The sequence below is a fragment of the Dermacentor andersoni genome, chromosome 2 (genome assembly GCF_023375885.2).
Source record: "Dermacentor andersoni chromosome 2, qqDerAnde1_hic_scaffold, whole genome shotgun sequence".
In the NCBI taxonomy this organism is placed as follows: Eukaryota; Metazoa; Arthropoda; class Arachnida; order Ixodida; family Ixodidae; genus Dermacentor; species Dermacentor andersoni.
In genome coordinates this window covers 47,000,700-47,027,781 of record NC_092815.1, presented here as the reverse complement: position 1 = coordinate 47,027,781, position 27,082 = coordinate 47,000,700, and the positions used below count along the sequence as shown (strand labels likewise).

General features: G+C 47.8%; 2 protein-coding genes across 3 annotated transcripts; both read right to left on the bottom strand.

The window, feature by feature from the left end:
• Window positions 1-4,970: 4,970 nt before the first annotated feature.
• On the bottom strand, window positions 4,971-10,599 carry LOC129387796 (thialysine N-epsilon-acetyltransferase-like). The gene is made up of 5 exons (XM_055077366.2): window positions 10,357-10,599; window positions 8,053-8,101; window positions 7,196-7,264; window positions 6,614-6,801; window positions 4,971-6,096 (listed from the first exon to the last, which is right to left on the bottom strand). Exons 1-5 carry the CDS (start codon window positions 10,429-10,431, stop codon window positions 5,881-5,883), a joined length of 597 nt encoding a protein of 198 aa, XP_054933341.1. The 5' UTR covers window positions 10,432-10,599; the 3' UTR covers window positions 4,971-5,880.
• Window positions 10,600-12,906: 2,307 nt separating this feature from the next.
• On the bottom strand, window positions 12,907-25,543 carry LOC126542671 (thialysine N-epsilon-acetyltransferase-like). 2 transcript variants are annotated; one of them, XM_072286398.1, is made up of 5 exons: window positions 25,322-25,543; window positions 20,661-20,709; window positions 14,410-14,472; window positions 14,157-14,305; window positions 12,907-13,107 (listed from the first exon to the last, which is right to left on the bottom strand). In XM_072286398.1, exons 1-5 carry the CDS (start codon window positions 25,376-25,378, stop codon window positions 12,937-12,939), a joined length of 489 nt encoding a protein of 162 aa, XP_072142499.1. In that variant the 5' UTR covers window positions 25,379-25,543; the 3' UTR covers window positions 12,907-12,936. The 2 variants fall into 2 exon arrangements, with proteins under 2 accessions (XP_072142499.1, XP_050045770.1); XM_050189813.3 differs by having other exon boundaries at window positions 14,157-14,302; window positions 14,404-14,472; window positions 25,322-25,540.
• Between the last annotated feature and the right edge of the window lie 1,539 nt (window positions 25,544-27,082).

The window sequence follows — 27,082 nt, the reverse complement described above, 5'->3', positions numbered from 1 at the left end:
CGAACCTCTCGCGGCGAGTGCACGAGTCGGTGCACACGCGGACCGAGGATGAGGAAGAAGAAAAAACTGTGACGTCGAAGCACGTTCACTGTGTCGTTTTCACGATTTATCTCTGCAAGCGAATTCCGTACTCTATACTCAATTTTTTTTTCTTCTCCGTTTGATTCGGCCAAACTATACTCAAGTTCGGTTTCAGTCCTCTAGGTAAATAAATTTGTTGAGACGTGCGCACTCGGGACCCGGCAGTGGCTCTCAAGAAGGACACCGAGACCACAACATCCAAGATTGAATCTTCTCGCAGGCCGAGCCATACTTGGCAAGCTGAGACGTAACTCCACGGTCGTCAGTCTCGACGCTGTGAAGCTGCCCAGCGACGTCAGATCCAAGATTTACATACACCGGATGTCACGCAATATGCATCCCACCTACAACGAAGGACGAAGACGAGCCAGGGGTAAAGCTCTGCTCGCCAGTGCCCGCTGGAACAAGGACCGAACATGCTTCGTAGACGCTGCTTCGTACGTTCAAGAAGAGGCCTTCTCCTCAGTGGTCATCGACTGTGATTCTAAAATCCTTAGCTGCGCTACCATCCGCACTTCTAATTCCATTGCAGAGCAGATTGCTATTGCTCTGCTCAGTGTACATGACACGATTTATTCAGATTCCAAGGCCGCTGTCAGGGCCTTTCAGATGGGAATGGTGGCTCCCCAGGCCCTACGTATATCATCCAAAGTGCTAAAGACATGAAACATCACTCTTTGGCCCGGTTCCCTGCGCACCTTGGAACCATTGAGGGTGCCTCGATCAACCCCAACGAGGAGGCGCAGTCGGCTGCACGAGATTTGACTGACCGTGCGCTGGGTAACGCGTCCTCTCCTGGGCGACCCGAGCCTCTCTGCTCGTACAACGAAATCTGCAAATACAATTATCTGTCAAGGAGACTCCTACCTTTGCCGCACTCCTCGCTGTGCAGGGCCCAGGCAGTCACTCTCAGACTTCTGCAAACAAGCACTTACCCAAGCCCCGCAGCGCTGCACACAATGTACCCCGAACGGTTCCCAAGCCCGGACTGCCCTCTGTGTGGTGATTATGCGCTTCGAACATGTCCTGTGGGGCTGTGCCTCTGCCGGTCCCCCTTTCACCCAAGAGGAAATGATGAAGCTAATTAGGGGCCAGGATCAGAGCTCTCAAAGCCTTGCAGTCCAGAGCGCTCGCGAGAGGGCCGTCGGGTTTCACCTGATGGTCCCCGAGTGGGCCTAGCCAGGTGACGTTGAGTTTGCTTACGTCTATAGTGGACCAAATAAAGTTGTTTCACTAAACTCACTCTCGCGAAGCCGGGCCAGCTCTGACAGTCGGGCGTTCCGAGTGCGTGCCCCGGAGCTCCGACCGTGTCACACGTCACGGGCAGTAGTTTTCCCCCACGAGTAAATGATAGACGTTAAGGGATGTATTGCAATTGGTGCTGCTCGCAAGCTCACATAGACTGCGAACAGGACAAGCGCAAGTTTGAAGAAGCAATCCGGAGCGAAGAACTAGCTCCCCGACTCTGGGCTGTCCAGCAGGTCCACGACGCCGCCAGGAAACTCAACCTCCCGGTTCCGTCGTGGGAGACGCCCACTCCATGAGAGCCCAAAGCTCTCGTGGCCTGCAGGACCTCGAATAAAGTTGATTTCCTTCCTTCCTTCCCCCACGACGAGCTTATTTCGCTTCCTTTCATTTATTTACTCTCAGAGCCGCACAGGCGTTGCGGAGAGGAGTGGAAATAAAACGAAATAACCGATGACATAACAAAGCGACTCATGGTCACAGACAGCAGACTCGAACGCGCCATGATCAGTGACACAACTGAGGCAGGAATGCGATTCCAGTCTTGACATGTTTTAGGAATGAAAGCTTCGAAGTACATGCACGTTGCTCTTACACTGTGGTACCCAAGGTGTTTTTTTTTTCTTTTTTGCTTTTTTTAAACCTCCTTGGTGGCACCCGAACCTTAGTTTGATGATAATGACGATGATCTATTAACATCCCTTTCGAAACTGGTTGGCGACAAACAGTATAGTCTGTTCGAGCTAATCAAGTAATCTATAAATATTTATCTAGCATTTTGTCTAGGCCTCCTTAATATTTTCTCTCTTCCTTAGAGCCTCTGTATTTGCTGTACATAGTTGTGTTTGCCTGTAACGGACCCAGGGGCTGGCGAGAGGCGTCGAATAGAAGTTACTACACGGAGTTTAGCATCCCAAAACTACACAATGGGTGAAGGGCGAGCCGTAGGGAACGAGGCTCCGGATCAGTTTGCACGTGCACACGGCACGGCACACGAGCGATGTTTTTTTTTTTTTGGGGGGGGGGGGGGGGTATTGCACCCCTCGATGGATGGATGGATGAAAAACTTTATTAGGGTCCTTTGGGCGCGCACTAGCGCGCAGCGGGCCGCTCCCACGTCGGGACAGAGAGGCCGAGCCTCTCCGATGCGTCGCGGGCCCGTTGGACAGCCTATAACTGTTCTTCGAGGTTGGGGCTGTGTAGGACCGCATCCCAGCGTGAAGATGGCATGAAAAAAATGAAAGGCACATGAAAGGTAGCTATCGAAATGCAGCTGGGAATAGAACGCACGACCTCGTGCTCAGCAGCTCGGCGGTTTATGTTCTTTTGCATTCAACTATATACTCTACTTTCTCATTTAATGCTACCCGATTTTGGGCCAATCTCCTAGAGTGAATATGTGCCACTGACTCAAGAGGTTATACCACTATGGTATACATATCTGGAATGTTGTGAAAGTACAACGGAAGACCGCCTCCGCCAAAAAGAAAGTAAAAAAAAAGATAGCTTCCAAATGAAGACAACTTCTTTCAGGGTGACAAAAGGTAGCTAGTTTCTTTCAAAAATAGTCGCTGTCGGGATCAATGGAATTGTTCAACCTGGAAGAAACTCTGAAACTCCTCAACCTAATATGGTCGAGCGCGCTGCCCCTGTGAACTTGCTCTGGGTGAATGAAGCATGCACGAGAGAGGAGCCCGTTTGCTGCCTAACTTGTTTCTCAACGTTCGCACGCACCGGCGCTCAAGGAATTTCAGAGGCCACGCTCAGGCTTCGTGGCGGCGGCGCTAGATGGCGCGGCGTGTTCTTAGGAAAGCGCGAAAGAAGAGTCCCGCTGCAGTACACGCCTCATATACCCAATTCGTTTCTACATGGGAGAGACAATCAGCTGCGCAACCATAAGGAATTGCAAGGTCGCGGAGGGGGAACAGGTCGCCATAGCGCTTGCAGCGACCGAAGGCTACCGAAGTAACAGATCACTAACCATATTAACAGACTCCAAAGCTGCATGCAGGCATTACATGCAGGGGAGAGTCTGCAAAGAGGCCCTGCGAATCCTCCTCGGAGCAGGAACCCTCGGAAATAAAGTGAAACACAAACTTTTCTGGATACCGGCCCATACCGGTATAGAAGGGAACGTGAGAGCAGACAGTCTAGTTCGCGAGATCACATACCGAGCTGGACAGATAGAGCCTCTCGAGAACCCTACAACGGTGGAGCCGACGTGTGCGGAAATATTAAACTACTATAGAGGGCAGAGAATCAAATATCCTCCGCCACACACACTACTTACACAACAGGAAGCAGCCGACTGGAGAAGGCTACAAACCGGAACTTTCTATAATCTACACATGCTAAGTAAAATGTACCCGACACAATACAGAAACTCCTGCCCATGGTGCGGAGAAATACCAACTCTTTACCACATAACATGGGAATGTAAGCATAACTACACATTCCATAAACATAAAAACCCGAGTGCGGAGCAATGGGAGGGCCTGCTCACCAGCAGCGCGCTCACCGCCCAAAGGGCAATGGTGCAGCACGTGTGCGAAGTGGCCAGGCTCAGTGGAGCCCTGGAATAGGGGCACACCCGTGCTGAAGAGCCTGGCAGCAAGCGCAAGACGGCTCACCGCTAAACCCCTTGATAGCATCAATAAAGTTTTTCTCTCTCTCTCTCTCGATGGTGGTAATACGTTGTGTCGCTGTATTGATTCAATGCTATAACCGCGCCTTACCGTCAACAGTCATCATGAGAATTTTTCGGTAGCCATGTGCAGTCTTGGCTCTCGTGGCCCTCTCGACCGAAAGATCTCGCTTCCTAGCACGCTTCCTAGCTTTGGGTTTGTGCCACTAAGTGTGTGTCGCTCTTCATAATAATCATCATAACATATAAATCATATAATCAATGACACACGCATTATAAGATAGGCTGCGGCACATTAGCGTCTCCAATCATATCCAAAGGATGGTTGCGCCGCCAATTTTTCTGGGTATGAACCCCTGGTATTATCGTTTGGAGCTGTACAGTTCCGCCGCAGACATAGGGCGATTTGCACTGCGCTTAACATTGTCAATGATGCATCCATCAGATTGCCATCGCTGCCGCGATTTCATTTTGTCACATCATTTCACATGTCAGATGACTTAATATCCACCTCTTCTGATATTCCACCTGAACGGGCTGAGTAACGCTTAATGCCCGGTGCCATTAAAAACAAATCTGCTCTAGAAAAAAGAAACCCCTGTGTGGCGTCATAGTGAATCAGAAATCGATTGCGTATTAATACAATGCAGGACTGGATTTCATTCCCTATTTCTACGCCTAAAGTTACACTTTGTACACAAATCTTTAATATTGACATGTGAAATCGCTGTGGACGTATGTCGCTGATAGCTCTTCGCCAGGTCGTTAGCCAAAAATGCATTGTAGTACTCAATTTTCTCGCATTTAGCTATTGAATTCGTTGTCACATCACCCGTTTATTAAGACGGAAGCATTAAGTGGCTCGTTGCAATGGCTCATACCCCTTTAAGGCGGCGTCTCGTCGAGTGGTACAAAAAGTATGATCAGCAAGCACTCATACCCCGTAAGCAAGCAAAAATGCAATGGCTCATACATTCATTGAAATCGTCCATACAACACACGGAACAGCATACGTTTCAATAAAGAACAAGCTCAAAACAAACATCCGAACCATCGACGATGCATTGCATACCCTCCTCGGAAGTACGCTTCGGCCGAGGATGCTCGCCAAACGGGAAACGAGGTGCGACGTGCGAAGCAGCGCGCGCAAGGCGTTTGACCGCGAGTGGTGCTTCCCCTGCTGAGAGGACGCAACGTAAAGTCGAAGAGAAACGTCGTTGGCGCGACTCTGACCCCGCGCGAAGCCGTAGCCAAGTATCGAAAACGATACGAAGCCGAACTGCGAAAGCAGCAACACGACGCTGCGAGACGGCAACGCACAAAGGAGACGAAGCTCGCGCAGACATCCGCTTGCCACACGTGTACTACTTCACACTGCGGCTCGTTACGTCTTGCAGGAAGTCTGACCCTTCCGATCATATAACTTAATGCGTTACCAAGTGTACAGCAGGCTTTCGCCTTCACGTATTGCAGGAGTGTAACATGCTGGCGAAATTTTAAATTTATACTCTTTGCATCGCTATTTATAAATAAACCGTCTCGTTTATATGTTGGCCAAAATGACATGAAACGTGCCGCTGTTCGCAGCCTCAAGCGAACTATTAGTTTTCGCAGGATCCCTCTTTATTATTCCCTATCCGTTTCACTTCCTTCCGATTTTTCTAAGCCGCGCTCGTGCAGTTTCAAATTTCGACATCGAATGCAAACGGGGTAACAGGCGGTCGGCAAACGCTGCAGCCTTTCGGAAGTCTTCGGCTGCCTCCTTTCGGCAGCCTGCGATCGCCATCCGGCCACCTAGGCGCCGTCCATGCGGACATAGCGCGCCGCAGGCGAACTTGTGTCTGGTGCGCTTTCGCGAGCCGCGACAGAACAGCAGAAAGCGCGCCGGGCGAGACAGGCGTGCACTGCGGTCACGACTGCTTGCTCGTGCTGGCGCCGGCTTTGGGCGGCGCCCACGGCTGCTCCTTGGTGAGCAGTGTGACGGCGCGGCCGTCCATCTCGAAGAGGTGCCACCCTTTCTCCCGCTCCTGGTCCATGCCGCCGTGCCTACGCATCAGGTTGATGAAGGCGTCGCTCTTGGTCAGCGCGTGACAGGTGAGCCCGTTGCACTTGTTCTGAGCGGCTTCCTGCGCAATGGGAAGACGACGGCGACATAAACTCAGGGGGCTGCGGAACAGGGAGACCAGAGGGGGCGCCCGGAGTGTCCACACAGGTTTCAGTGCAGGGGGGGAGGGGGGAGAGGGGGAGGGGGAGCACGACAATGAAAAGGAATCACAGCACTGAGGGTCACCCCTCCTCCGCCCCCGCCCCCCTTAAACATAGCAAATTAATCTTGGTTTCGCAATAACAACTTTGTATAGGTGAAATGGGCCCGGCTCTTGCCCCCACACTCACGATATACCTCCGGAGCACCTGCATCGACTTTCTGGCGTAGAGATGCCAATGATCTCGTCGTGTGGTGGCTCAAACAGCTTTGTGCAGGTGGCCACGTAAATCCTAATTTCCATAGGTAATCGTGCCATGTCCGCTCAAGGCACGCTTACGTTATATCATGCTCACACGATGAGGTAAGCCTTAATTCCCATTATGATCACAGTAAATTTACCTTGAAGACCGTTTATAATTACGGCGATATAGGCTGACCTTGAAGACAGCCCGGAGGAGTGCCGAGCCGACACCCTTGCCTCGGTACGCGGGTGCCACGTGCAAGCCATCGAGGACCATGCTGCGGCCTCCCCAGGTGCTGAAGACGAGGCTGTACAGCGCACAACCGATCAGCGGGTGCGACGGCATCAGGCTGGCGCACAGTGGAGGGCATGGCACGGCAATGCCTGCGTGTAAACGTCGGACGGCAATGTGGATGACCGAGGCACTGTGAGGAAGCTTAAAGCATTCACATTAAAACCGGAATAGATTATAAACGGCATGGGATGTGCTGCTGGAGCCCAGCAACGGAATTAAGAACCTAGTACGGGCCACTCATGACCCGTGCAAAGTCCTTAGTTCCGCTGGAACTAATAAATGTCATTTCCGCCTTCTCTCCCTCGGACGAGGCGTTCTGGCACATCGTGTCCAGCGGCGAACTTATATCGCCTTCACGGGCGCGTCGAAGTTTCATGCACGAATCCACATACACGCTCTCTCGAGGTCGGTCAAAACTTTTCCGTTCGCGATTCAATTTGTGGCCATGGTGCACCGCGGAGACGACAGCAGCTGTGGGCTTACCTCCGCTACTGTCCTCGGCCACCAGGATATTCACCAGAGGCCACTCTCCAAAGGCATTTTCCTTGAGATCTGCGAAGTTGTGTACTGATTTAGAGCAAGGGGGGCGTATACTGCGGTGTGTTATATATAGCATGCCTTGGGATTTAACCGAGTCAGTAATCTAAACATCAAACCACTTTTCTTTATGGCGAAACTCGATAGAAAATTGTTGGTTCTTACCATAGAGTTTTATACGTTAATAACTAGAGGTAACTCTGGCCTTGCGATCTTTCAGCCACCATGGGAATGATGGGAAGTACAGGAATTTGTCTGATCTTCGTGCTTGTGGCTTCAGACATACTTGCGACTTCGTTTATTACGCTTTACCTGCCTTCAGTATCCTAAATTTCAGAACAACCAATAAGTGCAGAATGAGACTCTACGAATACACACAATCCTACTAATTGCAGCGTTTCATGTATGTCGACGTGGTCAAATCGAAGCGCACCAAGCTTCTCCACACGCTGACTTGCCCGCGAGCAATTCACTAGAGCGTTCTATGGCTCGCGTCGGTTGCATGCGTCCGTGACGTAATGGTTTTAAAATCCGGCTTCTCTTCTATAGAGGTCCTGTGTTCGAATCCTGCCGTCGGGCAATCTTAATAATATTTCTTTAAATATTTATTGCACAGTACTTTGTTGAAAGTGACGAATTTACAAAGTCGAAGGGATGTTTAAAGCCAGAAGGACGAAGTTTAGGCAAGTCCATGTACTTCCCATAATTCCCACGCTGGCTGAACCGGCCCGATTGCAGCCCCCGTAGACACTAGCGCCAGAGTTCCTTCTAGTGATTACTACCTGAAACTCTATGGTTCTTACCTGCCATTGCGGCTGCATCGTCCTTGAAGTTGAACTCCTCAGCGCCTTTCTGAAAAGTGTTCAAATAAAACAATATTTCTTGCTATCACCAGTGTCAGGTTATCGCCGGATGAATGCCCACCCGCCTGTCTCGTTCATGTCACTTTGAGCGTCACTTTCCCGCTGAGCACAAGGCTGTCCGTTTGATTTCCCGTACTCAACTATACAGGCGGAATACAAAACCGTCTATGCGCTGGGCTTTCGACGCAAGGAACCTTGGTCAAATGGTAAAAAATAAGTCAGCCATTTCGTTCCTCGTAGCGAATGCGCAGGTTTGAGCGCAAAGTTAAATCATTCAATCTGTCAGTGAATCAGCAAACCATAGTGGCGTGTAATATAGTGAATAGTCTGTCAATACATCGGAGAACTATACATTTGAAACTCGATTTAACGAAGTGATGACCACGCTAAAATTATTTCGTTAAATCAGGAAGTTCGTAAAATCGAGAAATGAATTTTCCGGTCCTTAGAAATCTAAAATTGCAACGTAACGACACGCAAAGGCTACCGCGGTATTGCATTTGCCGCTAATCCAGCCATCTGCCGCATAAACCATGAAATAAAGCAACACCGCCCCTACCGAGGCGGTGTTGACTCGGCTGTTCCGTGCATGGGCGCGGCGTGCAGCCTCGTCAAAATAAAGCTAGGGATGTGACCGTGGCGCCTAGATGTTCTAACGCGATAGCTTTAGAGCGCACGTTCGAAGAAGAACCCGTATGTGTCAAAATTAGAAAGAAAGAAATCACCGCTTTTTTTTTACTCATTTATTTCAGGAAAAACTTCGCTAGAGCGAGTTCGGCCAAGTCCGTTTCGTTAATTCGGGTGGGTGGTAACATTGAACCCTATGGGTACCTGCCGGGAAAGTAAATTTCTTCGTTAGATCGGGAACATCGTAAAATCGGGTTTCGTTATATCCGAGGTTTAGCTGTATTGTCGCGTGACGTAGTGGCGCAGGGTCAAGTAGCACGAAATGGGTAAAGTCTAGCTCAGGAATTCTGCGATGTGTTTAATGGCATTGACGCAAGAGAGGCTCCTTCTTGTGGCTTTTGAAGTTGTCATTATTTTTTTTTCCTGGAGTCGCGTGAAAATCGCACCCCAGTCACCATGAAAATGCGTTGCTTGCACTTTGCACATCATCAGAAAAAAAAACAAGCACACAAAATACACACCGCATATAGGCGAGGCCAGAGGTGTTATCGCGTCATATATAGGGATGATGCCTGTTTCCCGACAAACGTAGCCTTTCTTTCCGCACTAAAGCTTTATATGCAAAAGGAATTGTTGCCAAGCTATAACACGATTTTCATGGCACACTAGGAACAGGACTCAGCATTTCGTAGAACGAATAACATGTGAACATGCTGAGCTTGTTGTCAACGCCACGGGGGCGGATTCTAAGCTAACGTTATAACCGGCAAAACGCATTAGCACGCAATGTATTGGCGACGTCCAACTGTACTATTTTAGTTGGGTTTTGTTCAGAAGCCATCTACAATGACTGTCAATGTAGCCGAATATGGCCGAACGCTTCCAGAAAGCTATTCGCTTTATTTAAAGAAAGATGCGCACTCGAATTCAGCGTATATTTGTTCATAGTAAGCATATAGTTTAGGTAGCGTTTGTTGTTTCATTGCATAATTTAGTAAACGGAGCCGCTAACCAGTACATTTATGACCGTAAGCTGGCTATATATATATATATATATATATAAACCGATTCGTCATGTTTTGTCTTCAGCGGCGCGAGCGCCGGCGTGAAAGGCGGCCGCCACTCTCCTTTCTTTCACCTCCAGGCGCCTTCCTCATCCGCTTCCTTCGCGGCTTGGAACAGATGACATGAGAAACAAGATGGTGTGAGAAAGTATCAAAGTGGTTGAATGAGTTCGCTTAGCTTCCTTTCAAACCGCAGCGATGCTTATGTCCTCAACACACAGTCATCAAGGAAGAGGCACAAAGAAGCAGCGCAGCCTTGAGTGACTATATACTCCGTCTGACGAATTCCGTGCAGTGCAGTGAATGCTAGGGCTCGTGTCAGCCGATCAGTAACGAGCGCTGGTTGACTCCTCCACAAAAGAGAGTAGGGCTTGGCCATTGCACGCTACTGTACATATAATCCTTCCGTCTAGGTTCTATGCAGTCGGCGACGCGGCGGACGACGATCGGAGGCGAACAGTGGAGAAGTCTGGTTCGATTTACTGGTTGGCTAACGTGGCCCACAACTTTCGCTGCGCATGCCCGTTGTCTGCGAGAGCCGCCTTGCACTTACCATCAGTCTCCTGAGGGCGTCGCAGTCTGTCGGCTGGGCCCTGCGTATGTGGACGCCTATCGTTGTGCTAGACATGCTGGAAGCGGCCGCAGAAGGCACTCACTCTCCGTCGGTCTGTCGGAAATTTTGGCGCGACTGAATTTCCCCCGTCCAATCGCGGCTTCACATCACCCGAGCCTGCTCTGCGGCCGTGCTGCGGCGTTCGCGCGATGGGAACCTCTCGCGGCGAGTGCACGGGTCGGTGCACGCGAACCGAGAATGATGATGATGATGATGATGATGATGATGATGACTACGACGACGACGACGACTTAATTATTTGCACAACCCCACCGTGGGGGACAGGATTCGAACCGGGTAGTAATAAAATGATTAACGCATGGGGTATTACGTACCAAAACCACGATCTGATTATTAGGCACGCCAGAGTGGGGGACTTCGGATTACAATTCTGACCACCTGGGGTTCTTTAATGTGCACCTAAATCTAAGTACACCGGTGTTTTACAGAGAAGCTGTTAAGAACTACTTTTCCCACTATCGTGTCCGCGTGTAGGAAAAAATCCCGAATATAGTGCAATGTCGGGCCGACCCGCTTTAAACACTCCCCATACGTGAACCGATACCAAAGATAGTGCAATGCCGAGCCGACCCGCGGTGGAGGTGCAGTTCGCCATTAAGGGGCCCTCATACACAGCTTCACTGGTCAGACTTCTTCACAGAGTGGAAGGGCGCCAAGTTTTTTTTTTTTTCTTTTTTTTTTTTTTTGCATTTCGCCTCCGTCTAAATGCGGCCGCCGTAGTCGGCATTTGATCCCGCGACCTCGTGCTTAGCAGCGCAACACCAAAGCCACTAAGCAACCACGGATGGTCGGAAATTAAATTAATAATTAAAGTTGAGAAAGAAAGGAAGAAGGAAAAGCGGAACGGTGAAGGACGTTTTCTTTTTTGTGCAAACCGCCCAATTCTTGGCCGACTCCCCACCACATACCCACAATGGGTAGCTGCCACTTGTGCAGAGGGAACAGTCACATTTTCGATTACGTTTTCGACCATTTAATTCCTCAATTTCAATATGCTCTAAAAAAATTTCCGTTTAATACTAACCGACCTATATTCAACTTCGGTTTTAGTTTTAAGTTCATTAAACCATCGTACTGAAACGTTCCGTGCGTCATACCAATAATTTGAATTATTTCCTGTGTATACTTCTTCGATAGTTGTTGCGGAATTTATATGGATTCCATATAAATATTGCGTCATTTCCATAAGAATCGTATGGAAAACATGGAAATCTGCGGGAAAAATGGAAAGCATCGAAACAGGAGCGTGTACACGTTCTGAACGATCCTCCACATGGCAGCCCGCGATCTTTCTGACCCTCGGCTTGTCCGAGCTCCGCAATGAGCGCCTGCTCGAACTCATCGAGAGTCGGGAAAGCCGGTGCAGCCGCAAGATCGACGCCTCATGCATAGCCAGGCACGTACCTGCGAAGTGATTCACATAACTTCACGATTCCCGCAGCGCGTGGGATCTGCGTAGCTTTTTATTCGTATTTTTCGATGTGCGTGAGAGCCACGAGTTGAACTGCCGTGCGCGGTAAAATTTCTTCTGGCGCACGAACAGCGCCTAAGTGTTAGGCACGATGCCTAATGGTGCTTTTGCCGTCGGTGCATGGGTCAGTGACACTTGAAATGTTGTCAGTGACACTGCCGCACTGTGTCGGAGCGCGCTGTGTACAGTATACATTCGAGGTGCTGCCGAACTGCGCGTGATTATTCCTTCGTTATTAGTTTTCACCTTGAAGTTCTCGTTTTTACATTACTGTAATTTTTCCTCCCTACCACGCGCTTCTTGGCCAGTCCCTCACTGGGGGCAGAAGGCTGTCACGTGACAGAGAAGGCGGTCGCGAGCTCCTCTACAGTATACCTGAAAGTGACAGAAATTAGAGCCCGACTGTATACATGCGCTGCGCCTTGCCTCGTACGTGCGTGTGGCTAATCCTAAACTCGGGTCTCTCCCTCTCTTTTATGCCCCCCTCCCATTCTTCTCTTCGCGTGTAGGGTAGAAAACTGGACAATGTGTTGTTAACCTCCCTGCCTTTACTTTCTGCGCAGTGGTACTACTTGTTTGGCTGGTTGTTTGAACGTAACTATTAGGAGAGGGGCGGTAGTTAACGCACTGTATGCAGATGAAGCGCGCCCTTTTGCAATACTTTCAGAATGCTCGTCTTGTCAATACTCCATCTGTGTAGGTGCATTAAGTTGCGCGCCCCTGAAAATAATTATCCTTCCTTCCTTCCAATTCCTTCAACCCCCTCCCTGTCACTATGTTTCGAAAACACTGACGTCTTTCTGTTTGGAGGAAGAGGACCTGTGTGGCTTACGGTACCTATATAAATGGTGTGTGGGTGCACGTCAATATTAAACAGTGCTATAACGGGCACGTCACAGATAGCCGAGGCACCACTAAGGTCAAATAAAGGTTCGCACGTACGAACGTATGGGCTCACGTCGAACGCGACAAGACAAGTGAAAATAAACGCAGAGGAAGACTTTGTCAAATGTATCGCCGATTTTAATTTACGTCCGTCCAGCCAGTTTCTGCATGTCGTCGTAGGAAAGCTGGTAATAGCTCCAGCCGTCTTGGGACATGATGTCCTTGGCTCCGTGTTTCTTCAAAAAGGAGATAAGCGCCTCGTTCACCAGTTGTGGACAGCAATCGATGCGTCGGCATCCTTGATCTTCACACTCCTAAGTAGACGAGAAAACGACAGCGCAGAAAGTAATTATTTGTGACGTCATACAACAAAAGGGGGGGGGGGGACAAAAAAAATTAGGCAGTACGGTATAGCAAACACATCTTAACTCAAAAGAAACGCCCAAAGAGCCCGTTTTCACCGTTCCTTCAAGGCTTTTGGCTGCTTAAGCCAAGTTGGTGCATTTGAGTTCGATTGTTGAATGTGAATAAGCTTCCAGCAATCGCACCACTTTAGCAACGTGTGCACGAATAATTCGTCACTTGCTGCCACTAATCAGTCTATATGCTGTCTCCTAAGAAAGCAAAAAATGCATCATAAAACTGAAATAGTCAGGGTACAGCATACACGGTAAACACTCTACGGGGCGTGGTGCATATTACAGAATTTTGGCCCATTCACGGCCAAAATTCTACACGCTGGCACCTTCATCAGCCGTGCTACGTGCTCAAATTAATTACATTCCATAACGCCCTCAACAAGTTCAATTAAAAGCATCTGTGCGTTTACTTGGTAACGCGGTATTCTAAAGTACAATTTCTAACGTGTTCGCTTAATTACGTGCTAACAACTTATGTTGCACTAGTCAGTTTTCCTGGCTAGTGCGTTGTCCTACAGCTAGGAGTGGAACGCACTACTATCATTTGAATTTCAAATAATCTCGACCGAACGCGCTCACTTAGAAGCTAAATCAGTAAGCTGAGCTAGTGCGCTCATACCATATAGCGCAAGTAGAGGGCAGGAAAGGCAAGCAACCCATTTGATACTAGATACTTTAATTGCACTTGAAGAAAAAAAAAGTAGATTTGAAGAATAGAGAAGGTGCGCAGGTCTTACGGAAAGGCGCGAAGCCGATGCAAACAGATGCGCCCGCAGAACCAACCCACTTGCAGGTTGCAGGTTGATTGGATGCTGAGTTTTATTTTTCGGGAGCGTGAGAAACGTAGCAGTTTGGCGTGTATATACCCACCACGTGACATATACCATTCATGCCTGGCATACAACTTTTGCATTACTTGTAACCTACATGCCCCCCAAATTTACCTTCATGACTCTCCTCAAGAGCTCGGTCCCAATGCCTTTTCTTCTACGGTCTTGAGCGACGTACAGGTCACCAAGTCGCAAGCTTTTTCCTTCCCAACTGGAGTAGATCCTTGAAACCATGGCATAGCCGATTATCCCGGGAGCAGCTGCAGAAACGGCAGCGTTTATTTCGTTGACAAAGAATAAGTAAATGCTGATTGGGGAATAGGAAGGGCGGGGGGCACAACCTGCCGCTATAGGGGCCTACCTGTAGTATCTTCCTCAGCGACGAAGCACTCGAAAACAGGATCTTCACCAAACCCGTTTTTCTGGAGACCTGCAATTTACCAAAAGGCTCCGTCAGTTAACTAGACCTACCCGCCGCGGTTGCTCAGTGGCTATGGTGTTAGGCTGCTGAGCACGATGTCGCGGGATCGAATCCCGGCCACGGCGGCCGCATTTCGATGGGGCGAAATGCGAAAACACCCGTGTGCTTAGATTTAGGTGCACGTTAAAGAACCCCAGGTGGTCGAAATTTCCGGAGTCCCCCACTATACGGCGTGCCTCATAATCAGAAAGTGGTTTTGGCACGTAAAACCCCATAATTTAATTTAATTTAATTAACTAGACCTCTACATTCAGTTTATACGTATATGCCCTCCTATCTCCTCCGTGATGACAGAGTTGGTCTCTCTCGACGGCGACCTTGACGCGCTCTTCAGCCTTTGGGTATTAACGGCTTGCTGCGTATATAGTCAAGCTAGCAGGTCTAACTATACGTGCTTTGATGCGGGTGCTCACTCTAGGCTTAACATATGCGTGCACGCCTTCGATGAAAAAAATAAGTAAATGCAGACACAGGACAGCGCTACTTTCTCGTCCTGCGTCTGTCTTCTTGGTCTCGTCTAAGGTGTGCGTTTGTTAAACTGTGAACCCAACCGCCCAGCAACACGTCCTTGTACGACCCGGCCATTCGCGCACCTTGACGTGCTGCCCAACAGTTTAGTGTATTAAAATACACTTATCACCGCGCGGCGGAATACCAGTTCTTGGTTCAGAGTATATAGCTGGGTCCGTCGGTTTAATACCGGACGCTGCCCTATACAGATTCCAGCGGTCGAACACTTCGGCCATTCGGAATGGTACCCTTCGACGCACCATGCGAGCACCTGTATACTCCGCGTGGCCCCGGTATCCCAGATGGTCTTACCACAGCAATTTTGGCTCAGAGAAATTTATGTTAAAACGGCTGCCATATACGGCTATCCGTGCCGCTACCCTGAACCCATCTCAAATATGAAGGCAGACCTTTATATATCTGCGGACGAGCCCGGGCCTCCATTCTAATTGATGACTACGACGACAACGACGATGATGATAGGTAGTTAAAAATATTGTCTTTGTTATGCTTTAATTGTTGCTAGACGACTCCCTCGTTAACATTATATATATATATATATATATATATATATATATATATATATATATATATATATATATATATATATATATATATATCATTAGATTACCTCAGAACTAGTATGAAGTTAGAAAGAGAGAGGAACCCGCCCAGGTGGCGTAGGGACTATGGTGTTGCGTCGTGGGATCAAATCCCGGCCGTGGCGGCCGCATTTCGATGGGGGCGAAATGCAAAAACGCCCGTGTCCCGTGCTGGTCGAAAATAATCCGGAGTCCACCACTACGGCATGTCTAATAATCGAATCGTGGTTTTGGCACGTAAAACTCCAGAATTCAGTTCGAAAAAGAAGAACCTCCTATTTTCTAAACCGTTGTCAGATCTCAAGACAGCGCTTCGCCTATTGAAGCAGCCTTGATGCACGCGAGTGACTCACTTATAAGCTCTTCGGTATGTCATTAGAAATGACGGCAAATGAAGGCGCATGTGTATCTCATGTGTAACCCTTGGGATAAAATGGTGGTAATGCAGTGAACTTAGCGAAAGTCACTTGAGGAATTTTATCAGGACAATTTACTGGTGACTTACGTCGCTAAAGAAGCGGGGACCCCAAAAAGGCGGAGTTGTCGCTAACGTCACTAACTAGTAGCTAAATGCAGTGACTTACTCAACACTGCAGGTAGCAGCTAGACCTTCATCACTGGACGTATATTGTCCACACACCCTGCTATATAGGGCGTGCTCCAATTCTGGCCAGAACGGAGACAATCTACGTAGACAGCTAAAGAGACAGCCGAGACAGCTTCGGGTCCAAGTAATGGAACGCGTTTCGAACCGTGTGGAAGACTTGTGGAAGACGCTTCTGCGACGCGATGGCACCTCGCAGCGACAGTGAAAAAGTTGAGAAGAACGCATTATTTCTGTATTTTAACTCTTTGCGTCCGCTAACCTATGAAAAACACCATGTGACTTACATTAAGGGCACAGGAAAGCGTGTGTCTGCTGTATTTTTTTTATCTTTCTTTTTCTTTTCTGCGCAGTCGACCTTCCCGTCGAGATTTCAAGCGTCCTGCTCAGCCGCCATCTTGTTTGGACAGGAAAACAACCTCCGTCGGTTTTGACTTTGGTGCTGTTTTCGCGAAACTGTCTTTGACGTCTTCGTGGGAACTGGCACGATACTTAATATGGCCGCCATCCGCTTAGCCGTCTACCTTGCCGTCTGCGACGAGTATTGGGACACCGCCTTAGTGAATACTATGAGCCATTCTATAGCCCCTCTCTCCATAACTTCTTTCAGAAAAGGGCTATTCTGTGCTTAGAAAAAAAGAATATATTATTCGACATACGCGATTCACATCATCATTAAGCCCACCAGCCACCTTAACTCCGGTAACAATAAAATAAAATGTGTTTTATTCCTTCTCTGGAACTCAGACGGTGTGTTGCTAGTGTGGTTTAAAGAGGGCAGCCTCATTTAGACGGGGGCGGAATGAAACAAAAAAGAAAAGAACGCTCGCGTACTTAGATTTAGGCGCACGTTAAAGAACCCCAGATGGTTAAAATGAGCCCTCCATTAAAACTTCCCCCATAGCTGCTTTCGGAGGTTACTTCCAACAAAACAATCAAATCAGTGGTTTAAATGGACACTAACGAGGATCACTAAATCAGTTCAAACTGATAAAGTATTCCTTCAAAGCTCCGTTAATATTGCGTTAAGATGTTGATTGCCGGGAGAGAAAATGAAGGTCAAACTTAACGCTTCTTTTTGTTTCTTTCTTTCATTTCTTTTATTTTTTTAATTTCGCACCGATACCCCATCGGCATACAATAGCGCGAAGCCACGAATTTCAGAATATTCTATACCGTATTTGTGCCGTTGTAGCGCAATAAAATTTCTCAAAAGTTGCCAAGCTACAGTCACTCGTGTTTGCGCTCTATTCTCGCACTCCAAGACTGCATGCTGTCGCGGGCACCGTTAAGAGCTGCTTCATTTTGTATTTTAAAGAGGTGATTTACTAATACAGCTCAAATCATTTAGTTCTTTGGTGCGCCTTTAACGTATCACAAAGACGTATCGCGGGGAAAGAAGCCGCAGTCATTATTAATTAACTGGCACAGCCCAGCGCTGCGTTATATACAGGCCGCGCGGAGGCGCATTGAAAACTTCCTTGTGCGATTCTTGGCAAACGCCCTTCAAGCACGTGTCGTACTTTCTTCGCAGCGCTTCTTATCCCAGAAGTAACGATGTACTACACCGGGCGATCGTATTTAAGTGTTGTAGAATTTTTAAAAATACTTTGTTGCAGAGTCCTTGAGCTGGATTATTCAGAGATGCGGACATGCACGAGAAAATGAAACCCGTATTCAACTAATTTTACAAGAAACCCACTAATTATCTTCTGAATTAATTAAGAGCACATATTGCAATTTACGAATTCTAGCCGGTGGGTTTGTCAGGCGATACTCGAAGTAAATTTCCAGGATGACACCAGTTTCGAGATATTTCCCAAAGTGGGGAACGAAATGCATGGGCGTTCCAGTTAGTTTTGTGCTTAAGTGAATAAAAGTGCGTTTCGTTAAAAAAAAAAAAGTAAGCGTCAACAACAGGGCATTTTTACGGCAAGTTTTATGGCGCATATCTCCAAACTGGCGTCATTCTGGAAATTCATTTTAAGTGGATGCGCCTTGTAAACTCACCGGCTACAATTCGCAAATTGCAATGTGTGCCGTAAAGTAATTCTATCACGAGATGTTTAGTGGATTTTTGTTAATTAGTTGAATATGTGTTTCGTTTTCTCGAGGAAGTAATGTCCGCCTCTCTGAATAATCCAGCGCAAGGACTAGAATTAGGTTATCTGGAAGAGGCTATTCTTTCTTTTAATTCCATAAAACTAAAAAAAAAAAATCGATCACCTTGTACACACAGCGGTCCGGAGAGAAACTATCGGTTTCTTTTGGAAGAGGCGGCGCAGGGAGGAAACGGTGTTTTGCGTGCATAGGAATGCGCGGGTGACGCAATCAAAAAAAAAAAAAAATGTGCGGGTGACGCGGTCCTCTAGATAGAAGGTGCAGATACGTGCAGTAAAGACAAACTGCACAGCGTGACGTGACGAAGGTGGCATGGCGCTGCTTCCACCAGCGCTGTCTAAAGTGAATAAAATCCCACTTAGCTCGCACTACGTAGTGACTACACATGTTTGAACTTCCTTATAACACTGGCTGGCGTCGCTGTGACAACTTGCCTCGCTGTGATTCACGCTAAAAAGGTGCATGTGAGCGAGGGGAATAGTGAATCGCTTGTTTCCCGCTCATGAAAATCGGACAAAGCGCGGCGGATATATCGGCAGTGAAACGAGCGTCGGTGGTCGAAGAGATATTGGTTTTGCCGTCGAGTCTTGGTAAAAGTGAGAACCCCTCCTGCAATCGTTAACTGTCCTGCTGTCACTGAATTAAGTAAGTTCCAGTTGATGCTGGAGACTACGTCAGTGTTATGAAAGTTCGCTAATAAAACATTTTTTCCTGCCATATTCTTGCTGAAGGAAAATCGAAAAAGAAAGAAAAGTCGATACGTCGCTTATTTAGTAATAACTTATTTCCTAATGCCATCCGAATCTTGGCCATGGCATCCCCCGCCCTGGGTATGTGCCATGAGTGTCATAGGAAAACGAAACGAAATGCCACAGGTGGGATCCGATCCCGCAACCTGGGCATATGCAAATTTCTTGGCTTTATTCATTTGAGCCATTCGTGCTTATACTTGAAAAACTCGCAATAACGTTACCCACAGCGGGCCACTACAACAACCTATTACATACTTCGGGCCATCCTCTCAATTCTGTGCTCTATGTATGTAAATATTCCTCTGTCTCCACGACGTTCTGCTTTTTGACCACGAGGGAGCGGGTTCGGCTCCCGATCGCACTCCGATGGGCGAGGAATCCAGAAAGACTTGCGTGTATAAATTTACGTGCACAGTACCCCGCGAGCGGTCAGAATTAATCCAAGGAGCCCTCCGTGCACCAAGGCGTCTCCCATAGCCGTATTACTTTGGGACATCGCACCCGGCGTATAAATAAATCTCTTCTCTCACAGAAGTGGGCGGGTGACATTTGGCGGCCGCCCTCTTCCTATGCCACCTTCGAGGGCCACTATATAGGGTTTTGCAAGAGCCGCAGCTGTACAAAGTAAGGAGCGCATAAGTGTACCAGAGCTTCCATGTATAAGCTCCCTATCAGTAGCAGGTTTGTTCGCGAGGCGTTAGGTTTTAAGGACAGTATAGGGGGAAACATGAAAGAAATTGGGGCTGCGGAGTCTATATGGTAAAGAGACGGCATGGAGGAAGGCTGGTGCCGCAAAAGGAAGGGATGATGCGCAATAAAGCGAAGAACTTTCTACATTGGATAATGTAGCTTAGGATATATATTTAGAAATATTGAAATATTTATAGGTATTATAAAGTTGTAAATGACAATATTGGTGGCGCGTGACCCTGCCCGTTTCACAGAGGACCCTCGCAGCTCTCCGGGACGGCCCGCATCGAGGACACGGATGACGCGCCCGCGCGACGAAAAAAAAAAAAAAAAAAAAGACTACGGCTAATAAGGAAGTGGCCTGCAGGGCGACAAGAGCGCGGCTTCGAAGCCGTTCCGTGCTGCGTCCAAAGGCGCGGTTGTGGCGTTTGCCAAATTCAGCTCTTATACACGACTGTTCCAAGCGCGGCGAATAATCGCCAAACTGACCACTTAAAATGCTTCTGCAGCGACGTCCGTTGCCGGATGTTGGACGCAATACGTTAAGTGCGCGCACGTGACCGTAACGTGGTATAAGCGTACAGGCAGCCTTTGATGATGCTGGTTTTCTTATTTTTTTCGTTTTTCTTTTTTATCGAACTGTGGCAAAGGAATCGAAAGCGCGCGCCGTATACTGCAAGCGGCATTCGCCAATTTTCCCACCCTATAGTAACATGTAGTAAAACAGCAATGCATCGCAGCTCGTGTAAGTACTTATGCCGACGGACGACGACGCTTCCAATAATAATAATAATAATAATAATAATAATAATAATAATAATAATAATAATAATAATAATAATATAGGTAACTACTTACGTGAGGTAATGACATCTGCGTCCGTAAATGCAATATCTGAACGATCCCTCTGCAACCGAAAAAGAAGAAAGAAAAGAAATGAAACGTCACTTTGCAGCTGTTCTATTCGTAACCTGGCGTCCGCAGTTCGCTTGGCTTTGTACTCACGAAGAAGTTTATGCATGGCTCAATTAAATGTCACCGTTCTGAAACCAAGCGAATCTCATGAAAAAAAAGAAAAGATAAAGCTAGCATTTTTGAACCGAGCTTTCAAGATGTCAAGATAACGTACATGTAGGGCGCAATCAGATGCAAAAAGGTGAGCAAACAGCGGACATGAGAGAGGTTGCGTAATTGCGTGACGGTGCGCGCCAGCTGAACCCTTCCGCGCCAAAGCGACGCTGGGCTTTAATTGACGGCACACAGCTGCAATTCCAGGCAGCACGCGCATTCCGCCTTAATCCGCGGCACACGTATATCCGTCATAGACATCGGAGCTGAGGTCATGGTATGTCAGCGCCCGTCAACAGGGTGATCATTTTTAAGTTTTATGGAATTTTCAACAACAAAAAAAAGCCTCTTGCAGACGACGTAATCCTAGTCCTTGGGCTGGATTGTTCAGAGATGCGGACATTAATTTTACGAGAGATCGAAGCGCATACTTGATTAACAAATAGCCACTAATTATACTTTTAATTAATTACTTTACGGCACATATTGCAATTTACGAATTGTAGCCGGTGAGTTTGCAAGGCGTATCCACTTGGAATGAATTTCCAGAATGACGCCAGTTTGGAGATATGCGCCATCAAACTTGCCGTAAAAATGCACTGTTGTTCCACTCACTTTTAAAGCGGAAGCTTTACTGGTCGCGAACTTGCGATTTCGCCGTGGCGGTGCTCCGAGGACGCACATGACGTCACAACGCGCGCCTCGTCGCGGATATTTCTCGCTCTCTCTCTCTCTCTCTCTCTTGCTCCCTAGTCACTACTGCTCATGCGCCATTAGTAGCACCGAGCCACAGGTGTTCCGCCGCTGCGCAGCGCCGCGCCTTTCCGCTGTCGCCGTTTGGTATGACGTCACACCGCGTTCCTCGTCGTTGCGCTCACCTCCGTTCGCTTCGCCAGCTGCGTCGCATGCCCGATAACATGTCGGAGGATTGAAAAGGAGAGCTCGCGTGCGCCGCAACCACAGTTGAGGCGCCAGTATGGACGGCGACAATTCTGATAAGCAGGAGGAGGCCTGGAATCGACGTCGGAAAGAGATGAAGAGGAAACGAATCACCCAGGAAGCAGACGAACAGCGCGCCGAACGACTGGCTAAACGCCGCAACATAGCTACACAACCAGACTAACCTGGACTTGCAATCTAGTTTAACCAAGGCTAACCATGCTACGCCTTAGCTTTCGCTACGTATATCGTGGCATAGCCGAGCTAAGCCAATGCCAATTTTTTTTCTTTAACAAAGCGCTCCTTTGCGCACTGAAGCGCAAAAGTAAGTGGAACGCCCATGTATTTCGTTCCACACTTTGGGGAATATCTCGTAACTGATATTATCCTTGAAATTCATTTCCAAGTGGACACGTCTTGCCAGCTCACCGGTTACAATTCGTAACTTGCAATACGTGCCATAAGGTAAATAAGTTAATTAGTGAAATGTTATTTAGTTGAGTATCTGTTTCGATTTATCGCGCTAGTAATGGCGGCCTCTTCAAATAATCCTGCTCAAGGACAATTATTATGCTATCTGTCCCAAGCGATTTCTAAATATTCCATAATTGAAAGTAATCACCCTACATTTAGTGAATAAGCGGATGCTGCGAACCGGTCGTATGCTGTTTCGAACAAATACGTGGATATATGAGGCATCAGTACTGCATTCTTTTTTTTCGAATGTTAAGATTTCGCTTTAATCTGAGGCAATATGTATGAGATGCGTCAGTCATGCCTCTCGACTGCGACTAATTACGATAAGTATGCATTGGAGCCTCGTATAGTCCTGTACGAAACAATGCGCAGGCAATATTGCTAATCTTGAAGGTGAACGAAAAGTGCAGTCTTAAGCTCGTTTAACGTATAGGTTCCAGCTATAACTAAAAAGTTTTTTGAAAATATATTTCCACTTACCAAAATGGAATGGAGTTATGCACATTCCCGCTTTTCCGGCTTAACCGTTATCATTCGCACTCATCGACGAGTCGCGAGTATGCCAATAAGCTATACTGGTAATGGAACATTATAATGTTCCATTCGCGATTTTAAACTGCAACACTTCGTAAAGCTCCATGTAAAGACGAACTTGCTAACGTTGTGATGATGATGATGATGATGATGATGATGATGATGATGATCAGCAGCAGCAGCAGCAGCCTACTTCTTGTGCCCAGTGCAGGACGAAGGCCTCTGTCAATGATCTCCAACTACCCTCGTCTTGAATATACTAGAATGTTCATATCATTTTATATTAAACGTGATAACGGCTATTCATTATTCGAAAAGTGTTCGATATTCGATTCGCTTTTGGCACTATTCGATCCGTGCTAGTGCCCAAACATGGCGGACACGATGACGCCAGTGCATCATATTATCACGCGTTCACTGCTTTACGTTTTGACTGTGACCGGTCCTCGCCGCATATTCACTGTTATCAATTTGTCGCTCGGCCCAAGACACGCCTGTCACGCTTGTTTTTTACGCAGCTTCTCGAGGAGCTAGTGCCCCAAGATGGCGCCCACGTCAATGCAAACCATCTATATGGGACACCAGCGCTGAAACTTCGCGTGCCAGTAGCAGCGCCGTAGAACAGCGTAGCGAGCGGCGGAAAAAGTTTTCAGTAGCACATGCTGCGGTTTCGCGTCATCAATTTCGCCGCTCATCTTGAGATACCTGTGTCCAGATTCTGGCCTGACTGGAAACCGGCGTGCTCTTAGAACGTAGACGAGCGCATGCGCTTCTCCAGCGCGCGTGGGTATGGCCGTATGGCCAGATCTTGGACGGATGCATATATAGCTAAAGCAAACGTTGATACAGGCGGGCGTCTGTTAGCATCCGAAACGTCGTACCATTTTCGTGGCCTCCCTATTCGAAGTGTCAGCATATTTCAGCTGAACACCCAAGCTGCTGTAGCGCCTCCTGGCCAGCACTGGTACCCCACAATCAGTAAGAGCAACGTCTTAGTTTGGTGTGACAGGATAGCGATGTGTCACACGTCGCATTATCTTGTCCGCTAACGATAAGACACTTGTATCTCGCGCGATTATTCCACTAGAAGCCATCCGACTTTTGGCTAGAACAGCTCGAGGAGGAGTGATTGCGAGCGAAGGTGGCAGGGCCGCAAAGTGACGGCGGCAGATAATCGCTCGCTGCAGTTTATTTAGGCAGTCTTTTAATTTCTGTTGGCACTGTTTGCCACCGCCAGTGCGCGCGTACCACTCGCCGGCGCAATAAGAAACGAGAGTGCATTAAAATCCCAGTTGATATATCTTGAAGAGTGCGCAGGGGCTGTATTTTTGTATTGTGGTCGAATCCTGTAGGAAATGTCAGGAAGGACTTCGACCGACGCCGCAGTTTCTCCCACACGGTAGTGAGGAGGATCGTTCCTGTCTTGCAATCTGTATTGTTTAATACCACATTAAACACCACGTGATGTTTTTTCTTGTCCAGCAAATATATCTGCTAAATGACATTTGGACACAACGCCTTTTAGCACGCATGTGTCGCCCTTGATTACAAGGCCGACAGAAACATCACACGCTGAAAAATGGATTGGTTCTATCCTTTGAAAATAGTCGCCTACGTGGCAGCGCAAGCCTCTTGACATTTTTATCAATGACCAATGGAATGATAAATTTAGCGATTCATTCTCAAAATCAGGCGAAACAACGAATCGCCCGTGAATGTAACGAATTTATGCGAAACTTTCAGACTCACCCCCCAAACCGGTTCGAAACGGTTGGTTTGTTTTGCGCCAAACTTTGCTGGAACTGATCACCGGACCGGTTCGATCGGAACGACGCCTTTGTTTGTTTGGAAGCATTACGAGATGCTGGGCGAACAGTTTCGGCACGGTTCCATCGTTCTGAGCAGGTTCGGGTCTTCAATATGGTGCGCCGCACATTTCTGCCCGGGCTGTTTCGGTTCGGCAGAAAATCACAAACGGCTCAGTTCGGGTCACAGTTCGACACCCTGGTCTTGCGCGCAGCGCGTCATCGTCTTATCATTCGTAGGTTATCTTTCCCATCGTGGTTTGCACAGGTATTTTCCAGCACGTTTTGCACAACTGTGAATTTAATTCAGGATAATTCGTAAAGACATATCCTCAGAACAAAGTTTCAATGAGTCGCCATACCTATGATTGCTCCGAAATAGAGCACACACCGGAACAAGGAGACGACGGCATGTAGCCATTGTAAACCGGAAGTGCGGATTCTCACTAAGCGTAGCTGCAACTATTACGATGATCTCTACGTTCTCAAAGCTTTCGGACCTGATTTTTTAAGTGCAACGACTGCATATAACTAAAAATGACGACCTTGTTGAGGCTGTTCAGTCTCCAGCAAACTTTGAGCTAGTTTGTAACTTAAATGCGCGCCACTCATTACGGGCCTGTTAACGCACGCGCGCTATATATCGAGGAAATGCTTCGTCTTCAGCCACGAAAAGACATGTTCGAAAAACGTTACCATAATCTCGGCAAGCTTGCTGCAGTCTTCAACTCGTGCAATCCGAATCTTCGTCATCTTAGTACGCGTTGTCTTCTGTTTTCCTCCGCAAACGGACGTCGCCACTGCTCGCTGACACACACGAACGGTTCGCGAAACGAGCCGCGCCAGCAGACGCGCTCACTGCAACGCGGCGCAGACGGCCGGACGAAGCGCCGCCGGCGTTGTCGCGGGGAGATCTTTCTTCGGCAACGTCCTGTACGCCATCTAGCGATAAAGTGGCGAGGCTTTTGCTTTCTCGAGGAGCACCCGCGCTCGAGAGTGGCACGTGATAAGGCAAGCCTCCACTTTTTTCGCCATGGCCGCCACCATGCAGAGAAACGACCGCATGCTCCACACCCAACGTATTCTTCAAGAGAGATTGGCTCCAAGGCCACTGCTATCCTGCGACAGCAATTCAAGCCACTAAGTACTGGCGCAGATACAAAAAATATTCTCAGCCGGTGCCTGCAGTTGTGAGGAAAGCGCGTGTTTGTCTGCACAATTTACACCGCGTGTCGAGGTTCTCAAAATAGGAGTTCAGTGAATTTCCCTTTTTAACTCCGTGGGCGCCGAACCTGGTTCGTCCGGCGCACTGGCGGATCCAGAGGCGGAGGGGCAGCGAGGGAGACTGTAAGGATCGGGCTTCCCCTGGCATGACATGCCGGTACTTCTTCAGACACACGCCATGATCGCGGTATACAAGTTGAGCAGAAAATTCATGTGCTGACAAATTTGAGAGTGCCCACAGCGTAACCAAAACCGTCTACCGCAATATCCTGCTTCTCCACCCACTCCACGGCCTTTTGAAGAGGGCCGCATCCTTGATGCTACCGTGAGTCCGCCCCTGAGCTAGTACGTGTCTCCCGCTTTTAACTTCTTAACGCAAGACCTCACTTAAATGCGTAAATTTGCATTCACTTGTGAAGCGGCAAGTGTGTGATCTCAGACTTACGTGCTCTGCTTTTCGTCTGAATTTCTATAGGGGACTGACTCCTTTCTCTTCTGAAAGAGTAGCTCTAATGGAAATATTAATTGCGCTGGCAGAAATAATTTTAGACGGCGTGAAATTTTTGTAAACCTATGGCTGCGGTCGTTGCTGCTAATGTGCTTGGTATGATGTTTACCTGGGGCTCAGCATAACATTATCATTATCCCCGTTTATTCTTTGTATGGCTATAGCCGTCGCTTCTTTATACAAATATCTTATTTTCTTATAACGTACTGGTTCTCACAAAGTTGAATGATAGGGATTGTGGACAGAAAATTAAGCCGCTGGCGCATTTCAGAACTTGGAAGCCGGTACGTGAAGTCCCTCGCTGCAAATGTTCGCCAGGTTTCAAAACAAAAATGTGCACTGAGAATTATCTGTTTCGAGTAAACCTCATCGTTTATAGCGCTTTCGCCAACACAGAAGTGACATCAGGAAGCACATGATTTCAACCTCTCTGCCTGTTCCCACTATCTATCTATCTATCTATCTATCTATCTATCTATCTATCTATCTATCTATCTATCTATCTATCTATCTATCTATCTATCTATCTATCTATCTATCTATCTATCTATCTATCGATCTATCTATCTATCTATCTATCTATCTATCTATAGAAATAAGTAAGTAAGTAACTATCTAACTAACTTACAAATAACACTGGCAGATTCACGCCTATGCTTTGACTGACCGCCATGGTGAATACGAAGCCCAATCAAATGAAGATGAAGAGGAAGAACAGTGCGTGA

Excerpts from the sequence above, each read along its gene's own strand:
- LOC129387796 (XM_055077366.2), bottom strand. The coding sequence starts at position 10,431 with ATGTCTAGCACAACGATAGGCGTCCACATACGCAGGGCCCAGCCGACA. Across the intron at positions 7,265-8,052 it reads CGATGCAGCCGCAATGGCAG|ATCTCAAGGAAAATGCCTTT; the intron begins GTAAGAACCATA and ends ACAACTTCGCAG. Across the intron at positions 6,097-6,613 it reads TCCTCCGGGCTGTCTTCAAG|GAAGCCGCTCAGAACAAGTG; the intron begins GTCAGCCTATAT and ends CCCATTGCGCAG.
- LOC126542671 (XM_050189813.3), bottom strand. The coding sequence starts at position 25,378 with ATGACGAAGATTCGGATTGCACGAGTTGAAGACTGCAGCAAGCTTGCC. Across the intron at positions 20,710-25,321 it reads GCAAGCTTGCCGAGATTATG|AGGGATCGTTCAGATATTGC; the intron begins GTAACGTTTTTC and ends TTTCGGTTGCAG. Across the intron at positions 13,108-14,156 it reads TCTTGAGGAGAGTCATGAAG|GAGTGTGAAGATCAAGGATG; the intron begins GTAAATTTGGGG and ends TCGTCTACTTAG.